Source organism: Pseudophryne corroboree, chromosome 1 (assembly GCF_028390025.1).
Source record: "Pseudophryne corroboree isolate aPseCor3 chromosome 1, aPseCor3.hap2, whole genome shotgun sequence".
Taxonomy (NCBI): domain Eukaryota; kingdom Metazoa; phylum Chordata; class Amphibia; order Anura; family Myobatrachidae; genus Pseudophryne; species Pseudophryne corroboree.
The window spans coordinates 848,180,773-848,191,996 of NC_086444.1; the positions used below are offsets into that span (position 1 = coordinate 848,180,773).

The window sequence follows — 11,224 nt, forward strand, 5'->3', positions numbered from 1 at the left end:
ACGCCACTCGGGATGCTGGCATCACATTACCGACAGCCAGCATCCCGATCGTCCTCACAGCGGGACTCGCTGGCGTCCTGCCATAGGGGGGTGGTGGGGAAGTTAGGCTTAAGCAGGAGAAGGGGGGTTAGGGTTAGGCAGCAGGGACTGGAAGGTTAGGGCCTGGGTAGGGAGGGTTAGGTTTAGGCACTTAGAAGGGGAGGTTAGGGTTAGGAATCAACCAGGGAGGGTTAGGTTTAGGCAGCAGGGAAGGGAGGGTTAGGGTTAGGAATCAACCGGGGAGGGTTAGGTTTAGGCAGCAGGGAAGGGAGGGTTAGGATTAGGCATCACCAGAGAGGGTTAGGGTTAGACATCCACAAGAGAGGGTTAAGGTAGGGAAAAAGTGATGGTTAGGGGGATTAATGGGGGTCTGTTGGGATTCTGATGGACGGGATGCCACTGTCAGTATACTGATAGCTGGTATCCCATCCATCGGGAAATCATACTGAACCCCTCAAGACACACTAACAGTCCAGGCTTCGGTGATATCCATGCTTGAACACAGATGGTATATCAAAATAACTTAGGTACTAATTATGCCACCTGTGCTGTAATATGGCTGTCCTTAAAACCTGGACTGCTAGTGTGCCTTGGGGACCGTGGTTGGGAAACAATGAGGCAGATGTATTAAGTCTGGAGAAGTGATAAAGCAGTGATAATGCAGTGATAACGCATCAGCCAATCAGCTCCAATATGTAAATTGACAATTAGGAGCTGATTGACTGGTACGTTATCACCTTCCACTTATCACTGCTTTATCACTTCTCATGGCTTAATACATCTGCCCCAATGTTCCAGTGGTTGTATTTAGTCTAATGTGCATATGACACAGTGAATAAGACTCGAGGACTAGAAAAAAAAACAAATAGAAGAAAAAGGGAATTACTAGAACGAGAGAGAAAGAGAGACCAATGTGTACTCGACAACAGTGTGTGTGTGTACACATGGGATTCATTTCTCTCATACTGATTTCAGGCATTGCGGTCACCTAATTTGTGTTTCCGATGTTGGTTTATTTAATTACAACTGCCAGTATAAACATTCAACCGGACTTTGAAAGAATAGTTTTCTTGGGGCACCATGTTTTATATCCCGTCGGTGCCATCAGTCCTAGTTACGTCTCTGCATTACTTCCACTTCTATTGCAGTTGTACACTAAGGTGGCCACTGTTGTAAATCCTACATACCTACAGTCTATTAAACTCAATTCTGGTTCATTACCTTTTCTAAAACATCAGTGAACCCGATAATCCCTTCCGATGTGTGATGCCATCCACATCACAGTGGCCTAATGATTCCTATTAAATTGCTAAGTCATTAGAGGCCTTTTCTGGATCACTAATAAAATAATCTAGCGTGTTTTCAGGCAGAAAGAAGAAAGACTTGGGTTCTCCTACGGTACCCTAAATATTAGCATGGGTGTTTATGCATAGGTATAGAGGTAGATGACACCGCAGCCTCTGATAATGTATGCTAACACCAAGATAGTGATTATAATTTAATAGTGAAAATAAAGAAATTAATAAATTGGGGGGGGGAAGCAAAAACATACACAAACACAATAATCGTTACATATCAGTTTTCTGAACCATTCTACACCATTTTCCCATGTGTCATAAACATAAAGAAAATGTAGGTGGTAGAGTCCAGATTGGAGGGTTCTGTCCTGCTGTACAGTTAGAAGGGGTGTCCAGCTCACTGCTACTCTCAATCACAGTGGTAGAGAACTGGTGCCGCCGCATGCACTAAGGTGTTTGAAGTGGGGGAAGCCTAGCACTCTGTTGTCTGGTCACCAGCATAACATGGTCATGCCCCATAATAATGTGAGTTCAGGGGCAAAAACATTGAATAGCGTATGTTAAATATATGTATCCAAATGATGTGCAAAATATTGATAAATAAAAGGAAATAGTCAATGAATTTCTCACAACAATTTCTGTGCATGAATATGTCCCTTGTTTGTTTGTTATGTCCGCTTGTGCGCAATGAATAAAAATCCTTGCACTGTTGCTATGGCTCTCTGAATGAAAGGCTTTATGAAATCACAAATTAATTTTCTTCACAATTATTACATGAGTGTAGCACAGCTGTAACCAGCGGCACTCCTACCTTTCTCACCCGGGGGTCTGGTGAAGGTCTGAAATGTGTGCATGTGTGGTATCGTGTTCCCGTGCAAGCACACAAATAAAAAAGCAATAATGGCTTCTAGGGTCTGCATCTGCTGCAGCCCCTACAAGTCAGATTATGCTGCCGTTATAGCAGGGGAGTGGCTTCCGATAAGAAGTGCTCTCTCTGCTAATTGCCCTTACTGCTAATTACAGACTGCTTAGCAGGGAAGAAACTGCTAGGCAGTCTCTGCAGGTGCAGGATTCTACTGTGGGGGCCGCCACTGGCTGTAACTGAAATTCTCATTTTGTTTGTATTCTTTGTTTTTCTGATTGTATCCTGCTGCTGGACTATCGAAACAAATGTATAAAATACAATACTTTATTTTATTACAGCCTTAATTATTGCTGTCCTGCGTTTCATACAACTGAAGCCAAAGACCATCAGTCCCTGGCTCAGTATCAGTGGACTTGTGGCCTTGTGTTTGACATCGTTTGGAATGACCTTGCTGGGAAACTTTCAGGTACTTGTCAATTCCTGGATTATTATTAGATTGCTGGGCTACATCCGGAGACCAGTGCCTGCTGTGTGGGCTCCTCCTGTATGACAGGAGCTGAATGCTGCAGGAGAATGTCACACTGTAAATGTAGAGAAGCCGACATTTTGGTGTCACCCCTTTTGAGGGTGACACCTGGGTGTGGCCCGCACCCCCTGAACCACCCCTTCTGATGCCGCTGCTTATCAGGAACCTGGATGCAGCAGGCAGTAGCATCTCACCCACATGCAATGAACTGGCTTACACTGCTGGCGGGCGGCACCATTGGTGTCTCCAGTGGTGGAGCTGCAGCACAGTCCAAAATTCAAATACCGAAGCCACACCAACTGCCAACCCAACCGCTGCCAATCATTGCCATCCGGGACTCACTGGCAGTTGGTGTGGCTCCCCTATTTGGATTTTGGACTGCGCTGCAGCCCCACCTCTGGAGCCGCCACTGGGCGGCACAAACACTGGTGAGTAGTAGCTGCTTTACCGCTAGAGAATCCTATCCCCTCCGGGCCCTAAGTGGCCGCTTTGGTAGCATAGTGGTAAATCCATTACTAACTTTAACTATAAACGTTGTTGAATCAGTCATTATTTATATAGTTATTGTGTAATCTACAGATGTTTAACTTAGGGCAATAGATAGTCATAAAATAACTAACACATAATACAATGTGTAGCAAAGTAAGACCCATACACACTAGATAATATTGGCGGCGGCGGGGTCCCGGCGGGGTGCTGACATCAGCAAGTGCATACAGACTTCCCAATAACAGTGGGGAAGGGAGCGACGGCGGGGATAGCGGCAGGGGGAATGACGCCCATGCTGCATCTGCAGCATGGCTGTCGTAACAAGGGGTGTAGTATGGTTTGCCGGCGGTCGGGCTCCCAGCGGTCAGCATACCGACGCCGGAATCCTGACCGCCGGCATACCGACAGTTGGACCGACAAATGAGCCCCTTGCGGGCTCGCTGCGCTCGCCACGCTTGAGAAAAGAGGGATAAAAGCTGTCAGTATGCTGGCGGTTGGGAGTCCGGCACCGGTATGCTGGTCGTCGGGAGCCCGGCCACCGGCAAACTGAAGACCACCCGTTAACAAGGACCTCCCTTGTCTGTACATGTTCAGATGAGGGAGGGTCACTAGCGATGTGCAGGAGCGCGCATCGTTAACGACATTTAGTGTACATACTAGATGACATTGTAAAGGATTTCGCTTTGAGCAAGATCTTTTACTTTCTCGTCTAATGTGTATGGGCCTTTACGATAGTCTTAAAATAGAAAACTATAACCGAAACTATCATTTACTAATAATTGCATAAAAAACCCCACTATAGGGAAGGGTGCAAGGTGCTATCTGTGTGGAGTTTGGGTGGCCTCTCCAAGTCTGCATGGATTTCCTCCCACACTCCAATAACGTGCTGGTAGTTTAATTGGTTTCTAATGAAATGAACCCTAGTATGTGTGTTTGTGTAATATGACATATAAATTGTAAGCTCCACTCATGCAGCGACGGATGTGAATTATTAAATATTGTATGTTTGTGTTCTGTTGTGACAAACTCCAATTGAAGAATTAATGTTAACATTAATAATGTGCATCAATAAATCATTCCCTCTCATGGATGTTGTTTTAGCTGACAGCTCTTCACTTTGAGTCCTCAGATCTGACGCGGTTGCCATCTCATAGACAAAGCATATAGGTAGTGTCCTCCCAGTGAGGATTGTCTGAGAGAAGCAGTGAATATGCTAATGGGGGGGAGTAAACGTATCCTACATGTGAATAAAAGTTTTCCCCAAAATACTCCAAATCCTATTACCTTCTATAGCGTTTGTGTAACATGATTCCGCATTCAATAAACAGGTCATAACCACCCATACATTTACATATGAAATATGATGTCTTTATGGTATAAATAAGCCTCATGGAACATGTTATTATTACTGCAGCTTCTCTAATCATCAGATATGTATAAGTCACACACTTTATGCATTTCTTGTCCCTGAACTTACATTGGCCCCATGATTTCCAAATTCATGAAAATTGTTCTGAAGTTTTATTTTTTCTCATATACAGTACATGAGCGGTCTGGAGACTATCTCTATGCTAATACATTTCCCTATATTGTTACTCATACCTCACCGTGGATTATTGCCTGTAAACTCATTGGGAACAAGGTGCCTGAGTAAGGTGACAGCTGTCCCTTGCCACCTCACCATGGTAACACCTTCATACATACAGTTATGCTAGTTATACTGTGGCAGGAGGAAAGCCAGGCTCAGCGACTCTCTTGCTATTGTGACATTCATATGTTACGTTGACTCCCTGAGCCTTAGGTTAGGCCTGTGAAATGAATTAGGATTGCAAAAACTACTGGATTACTGGCAGGCAGCTAAAATAACAAGCTGCATATGAGAGGGAATGTTTTATTAATAGACATATATCTGTAATATTATTTTTTACTTTAATTTCTTGTCACGTTGAGCTGCGTAATATGTAGGCATCATATAGATAAAGGTTAATAATAATATTCATCAGTAATTATCTTTTGGGTTGCATGTCTTATGTTGAGATAACTCTTATGCAATGTTACGTATTGGGTTTATGTAACGTGATCTCGCTTAGATCTACGGGGGTCATTCCGAGTTGATCGCTCGCTAGCAGTTTTTAGCAGCCGTACAAATGCTATGCCGCCGCCCTCTGGGAGTGTATTTTAGCTTAGCAGAAGTGCAAACGAAAGGATCGCAGAGCGGCTACAAAAAAAAAATTTGTGCAGTTTCAGAATAGCTCCAGACCTACTCAGCGCTTGCGATGACTCCAGACCATTCAGTTCCGGATTTGACGTCACAAACACGCCCTGCGTTCGGCCAGCCACGCCTGCGTTTTTCCTGGCATGCCTGCGTTTTTTCGTACACTCCCTGAAAACGGTCAGTTGACACCTAGAAACGCCCATTTCCTGTCAACCACTCTGCGGCTGCCATTGCGACTGAAAAGCGTCGCTAGACCTTGTGTAAAAATACATTGCCCGTTGTGAAAATACGTTGCGCATGTGCACTGCGCTGCATACGCATGCGCAGAAGTGCCGCTTTTTCACTTAATCGCTGCGCTGCGAACATTTTTCACTAGCGATCAACTCGGAATGACCCCCTACATACAGTGTTAGTGATCATTAATTCTCTGGATTGCAAAAATCAGTGAACAAAGTTAAAGCACCAATTATTTCCTCTTTCTTTTAACAGTTAAAAAGCAATGAACTTATCCATAACGTTGGAACCTCCATGACCTTTGGATTTGGCACAATAGCCTGCTGGATTCAGTCCATCCTGACATTTAAGATAAACATAAAGAAGGAAGGAAGAAAAACTGGAATCCCCAGAGTTATATTATCAGCAACAATAACACTCTGTGTTATCATCTGTATCCTTTCTCTTCATGTGGAAAATGCACAATGCAATCTACAGTACAGGGAGCATCCACTGGGGTTACAGTAAGCTACACTGTCCTTAATATTAAAAAAACCTTCTTCAAACAGGCACGAAGCACATGCCCTAAGCTAATTTGTGTTGTCTGTGAACATTAAGGACAAGCTGACAAGTGTCTGTACTCTATCATAAGATGGAATGTCAAGAAAACCAGATACAGTACATACAGTACTAAGTTCCATTGCCCTCAGTAATAATGAGCCAAAGGGAGAACAGTGATCAGTAGGAGCAACAGGAAGTAAATATTTCATGTAAGACTTGGGGGAGACGAGAAGGACTTTGTGGATGAATGTACAATAGCGGACATCATCAGTCAGTAAAACAATAGCGGCTTAAAAGTTCTGGAACTGTCATCTGTACATAAAAACGCACTTGTACCGTTAAAACAACAGCCACATCATTTAGCTGCTACAGTAAGATTTTATTAGTAAATACAGGTGTTAGGTGGTTATCTATTACTGCAATAAGAGTCAATAGAAAACCAGCCTATCACCACCTAGTTGTAAATAGACCCGTTAGCCTGTCCTTTTGCTGTAACAAACAGAAATGAGCCTCTTCACAGGCACAAAAGAACCACTCAACGCATGCAAACTCTATAGTCTATAAATGCGCTATTCGGGATATTTTTGTCCCCATTATATAGTTTATGTTTGGAAATGCACAAAGAATAGTTGAAGCAAAATGGAAAATCTCTGAACTACACCATTTGATTCAGCCGGCTTATTTTTAATGAGCCTTTCTTGTGTTATCTAGTACATGAAAAACACATTAACAGTATATAGGTGTGAATAAGTCATTTGCATTCTATTAATTGCAATTCCACTTTTTTAGGCTATTTCTTATTATCTTCACTGTAGAGCAAGCCAGTTAAATGCACATAATGATAAACACAGATTTGTTGCTTTACAGTAGTACATTTGTTCTTTTCCTCACATCAATGTACTTGTCTTATCTCCCCAGAAGACCAGATATGCTATGGAGGGATCGCAGCAGATATCTCCATCTGCATTGGTTGCTGGGCACCTAAACCAGGGAGTACTGTGATAGTGTTGTGCTGTCACACTGCTTCCTGCCCTTCGCCAGGATGGGGTCTTATCGGAGCCCAACTCCTGTCAAGAGCATTTTAGTAAATTTTTATGACAAATGTTTACATTGTGAATTTGGGTGAAAAAGATTTATCACATCATGATAAATATGCCCACAGAGATAAGCACAATTTTCAAACTTTGCAATGAAATTTTCACAATTCTACATTTGCCCACAAAATACCTAAAGTGTTGGCACTCTACCACACCACACAGCAGTATGACTTTACTGTCGTCATCTCAGCTCTCGCTATAGATACCTCAGAATGGCAAATCAAGTGTAGACCTGTACAGCATGCGCAAATGCAACCATTGTATCACTGACACTTCATACCTATCTGTTGTAAGACACGTTTGCTCCAATTTTTCTTATACTGTAATTATTATCAAACCACAATTGAGTTTGTGTGAAACCGAATTTAAACTATGAGTTTTGTGAAAGAGAGGGAGTGCAAGCACAATATCATAAGACAAATATAATGTTACAGCCACACACCCCAAGGCAGTGTAGACACGCCCCTTTCCGCAACCAGCACAGCATATAAAGAGGGCCAACATTTTAAAGAGGGCCCTGGTATTAAGAATGGGGCATGGTCATGCCCACACGTGGGTGTGAATTAAGAGATTGACAGTATATAGATAGACAGTCAATAGGTTAACAGGGTCAACAGGTTGACAGTTAAAAATAGTCGACATGGACTTAGGTCAACAGAGCCATAAGGTCAACATGTAATTGGTCGACATAGAAAAGGTAGACACTTTTTTTTATTTTAACCATAATCCTAACCTAAAAATACCCCCCCCCCCCCCCCCGTGCCTAACTCTAACTGGCCCCTTTCGCAGTCTAACCCTATCCCTCTGCCAAGTACCTAACCCTCCCCTAAGTGCCTAACCCTAAACTCCCAAATTCATGAAAACCCATGTGTCAACCTTTTCTATATTGACCATTTGCACGTCGACCCTTTGACCCTGTCAACCTATTGACCTATTGACTGTCTGTCTATTTACTATATATCTTCCATCCAGATCCCCCCACACACACCTAGCAAGGTCTCCATGTACCAGGATCTGACTATACTTGTACATAAAGAAATTCAGATTTGGCCAGAATAACTGTAACTGAATACTGACATAATGTATCTTACTCTCCAGAAACTCTGCCCTGTACCATTTTCTTTTACATCTTCTTTGCACAGATTTCATCTTGGAGTGGAAGAAATGTAACCTGTATGCACCGAGAGTTCAGTGGGTGCTGGTTATGTGCTTTGTAACATTTTTTGGGACTTTGGCTGTGGAATTCAGACACTGCAGATTTGAAATCATTTGTGTTGAGAACCAGGAGCACCAGGAGATCTTCCAAAGCATGTCTGAGAATATGTCTGACATGTCAGAGTACCAAACGGATCAGTTGTAACACGGGTCCACAAAAGAAGCCCAGGAGTTCCTGTGTACACAGAAAATACAGACTTAACATTGTATCTACAACTCCAATTAAATGTGAAAACATGAAAAATGACTACAAAGGACAATCCACATGGTTCTAAAACTTGGTTTCAGTGTTATACCAGTGACTTTTTAAAATTGCGTTTCTATTGGGGGGTAACATTTCTTGCCTCATGTATTTGTGAAACACAGTCAGTGCTCAGTGACCCGATATTCTAACACTACCAAGGCATTGTTGCATTGTTTTGCTGACATTAATGTATGTGCAAATATATAGGTTATTTTACTCTGTACAGAATTACATAGATACTGTATGGGGGTGATTCAATACAATATGACTCCGAATTAGCACCAATTCAGGTTTTAAGGCTCCAGTGGACAGTATTATAACTGGACTTTTTATTTTTAACACTAATGGAGTTGTTTTAAAGAAAATTAACAGTTTAAAAAGATACCCAAATGAAAATGAACATATAAAAATAGCACAAAGTATGCCTAGGCAAAATATATTTGGATGTGAATGTATTGTGCACGCCTAACTTTGGGTAGTGATGTTGCTATTGCTGTATTTGGAGAAATTATCATGTTACACTTTTCAGAGTTTGTTTTTTAATTCTAATATGGCAGCTGTTACCAAAGCACTTATAGATTTGAGTACGCATCTACTATATAAATCTAGATAAAAGCACTGTATGCATAATCCCTATGAAACAATCTCAGTTCTGTAATAAGTGTCCCGGCAGCTACATTTTAAATCTTGAACTGTAAATGAAAACAGTGGACTACCCGTAACAATGTGACTATGTACATGCCATTTCGAGTATTCTACAGACTTAAAGAAGTCTATTTACTAAGCCTTGGACAGAGATAAAGTACCATCCAATCAGCTCCTAACTACCATGTCACAGGCTGTGTTTGAAACATGACAGGTAGAGACTGATTGGTTGGTACTTTAACTCCGTCCACTTTATCTTCACCCAAGGCTTAGTACATATACCCCTTATTCTATCTCTTCATACATCACAAATACAAATTATGATATTACCAATTTAGCTGTGCTTGAAAACACTGCAACACAAAAATTCACATGAATAGCATGTACTAAAATTCTTGGTTTGTTATGTGGGGTGTGGCTATTAAATAACAAGACTGACAATATTTACATTTAATTATATTAAGTTCATTTTAAATCCATTTCCCATCTACAGCATGTACTCCCCTTCTGCATCCACAACGTTGCATTTTTATTTTCTATTGGTCATAGTCATGTTGTAGCTCATCTGTCTGCTGTCTCAACAGCTCCGTCATTTTCTTGTTTACTTCAGTAACTGATCCAAAGTGGGTTCCTTTGAGTACACATTTGACTTTAGGGAAAGGCAAAAAGTAAGATGGTGATAGGTCTGGCCAGTATGGAGGGTGTTCTAGCACTGCAATCGATTTCTCGGCTAAAAACTGCTTCAGAGAAAGAGAGCTGTGTGGGCTGGTGCATTGTCCTCTTCATTCTTGGTGATGATGATGGTTTCCAGTGTATGGACTGGTGTTGTGTCTTGGGATCATACTGGAAGATCTATGTCTCATCACAGGTTATAACTTTATCTACAAAATGCAAATCCATTTGAATTTGTTCCAAAATGTCTGTCAAATTTGCTTTCAAATTTCTTTTCTCACAGTGAGAAGCCTTGGAACCAACTTAGCACAAACTTTTGTCATGTTAAGATATTGATGCCAAACGTAATATCTTTTTTTGTTGCTGTTCTCCATTTCTGCTATCCTTTGGTGTCGACGGTCAATTGAAACATTTTCTTGATTTCTTTCCACATTTTTGTTTGTTTTTGATGTGCATGTGTTCATCATCTTTCACAGCCTCATGACTGACACCAAATCTTTTGTGCCACTCAAACACATGTTCATGTGACATACAATCTGCCCCATTAGCCTCAGGTAGCATACTGAAAAATTTGAGAGGCGCTTTACTTTTGAACTAAGCATTTTTATGACGCATGGGAAAAACACAACTTCTTTGACTGTTTTGTGACTTCAAACTATCTGTGCGAAAGGGATGAAACTTGTAAAACCGTTTTACAAGTCCAAGGCCAATGTTCCCCCACTTTCTTTTAGCTCAAGTACAGTAGTATGGTTTATTTACAAATAAAGTCTCGTTATTTAATAGCCACTCCTATTATCCTCCTCCTATATAAATACTCAAAGTTGATAATAGACATGGCACAGCAAACTAATACACAAAATGATTTTATATATATATATATATATATATATATATATATAATATCTCACCAATCGGCGGCACTCCGGACAAACAATAAAGACTAGGAAGTCATCTTGTGTTAACACAAGATGACTTCCTAGTCTTTATTGTTTGTCCGGAGTGCCGCCGATTGGTGAGATTCTACATTGGGCCGCTGCAATACGGTCATTACGGAGGGCACTCGGCAAGTTACTAAGTGGGACTTAAGGAGTGCCGGATCCAGTGTGTTTGTATGTATGTATGTATATATATATCTATATATATAT

General features: G+C 41.5%; 1 protein-coding gene across 2 annotated transcripts in view; it reads left to right on the forward strand.

Annotated features, from left to right (window-relative positions):
• Positions 1–11,001, forward strand: part of TMEM150C (transmembrane protein 150C) — a 274,651-nt gene extending 263,650 nt beyond the window's left edge. For both annotated transcript variants that reach the window (XM_063919940.1, XM_063919941.1), the window contains 3 exons: positions 2,541–2,668; positions 5,922–6,099; positions 8,446–11,001. In XM_063919940.1, coding sequence (XP_063776010.1) covers positions 2,541–2,668; positions 5,922–6,099; positions 8,446–8,663 — 524 coding nt within the window. In that variant the 3' untranslated portion in view covers positions 8,664–11,001. The remainder of the gene's footprint in view (positions 1–2,540; positions 2,669–5,921; positions 6,100–8,445) is intronic.
• The last annotated feature ends 223 nt before the right edge of the window (positions 11,002–11,224 follow it).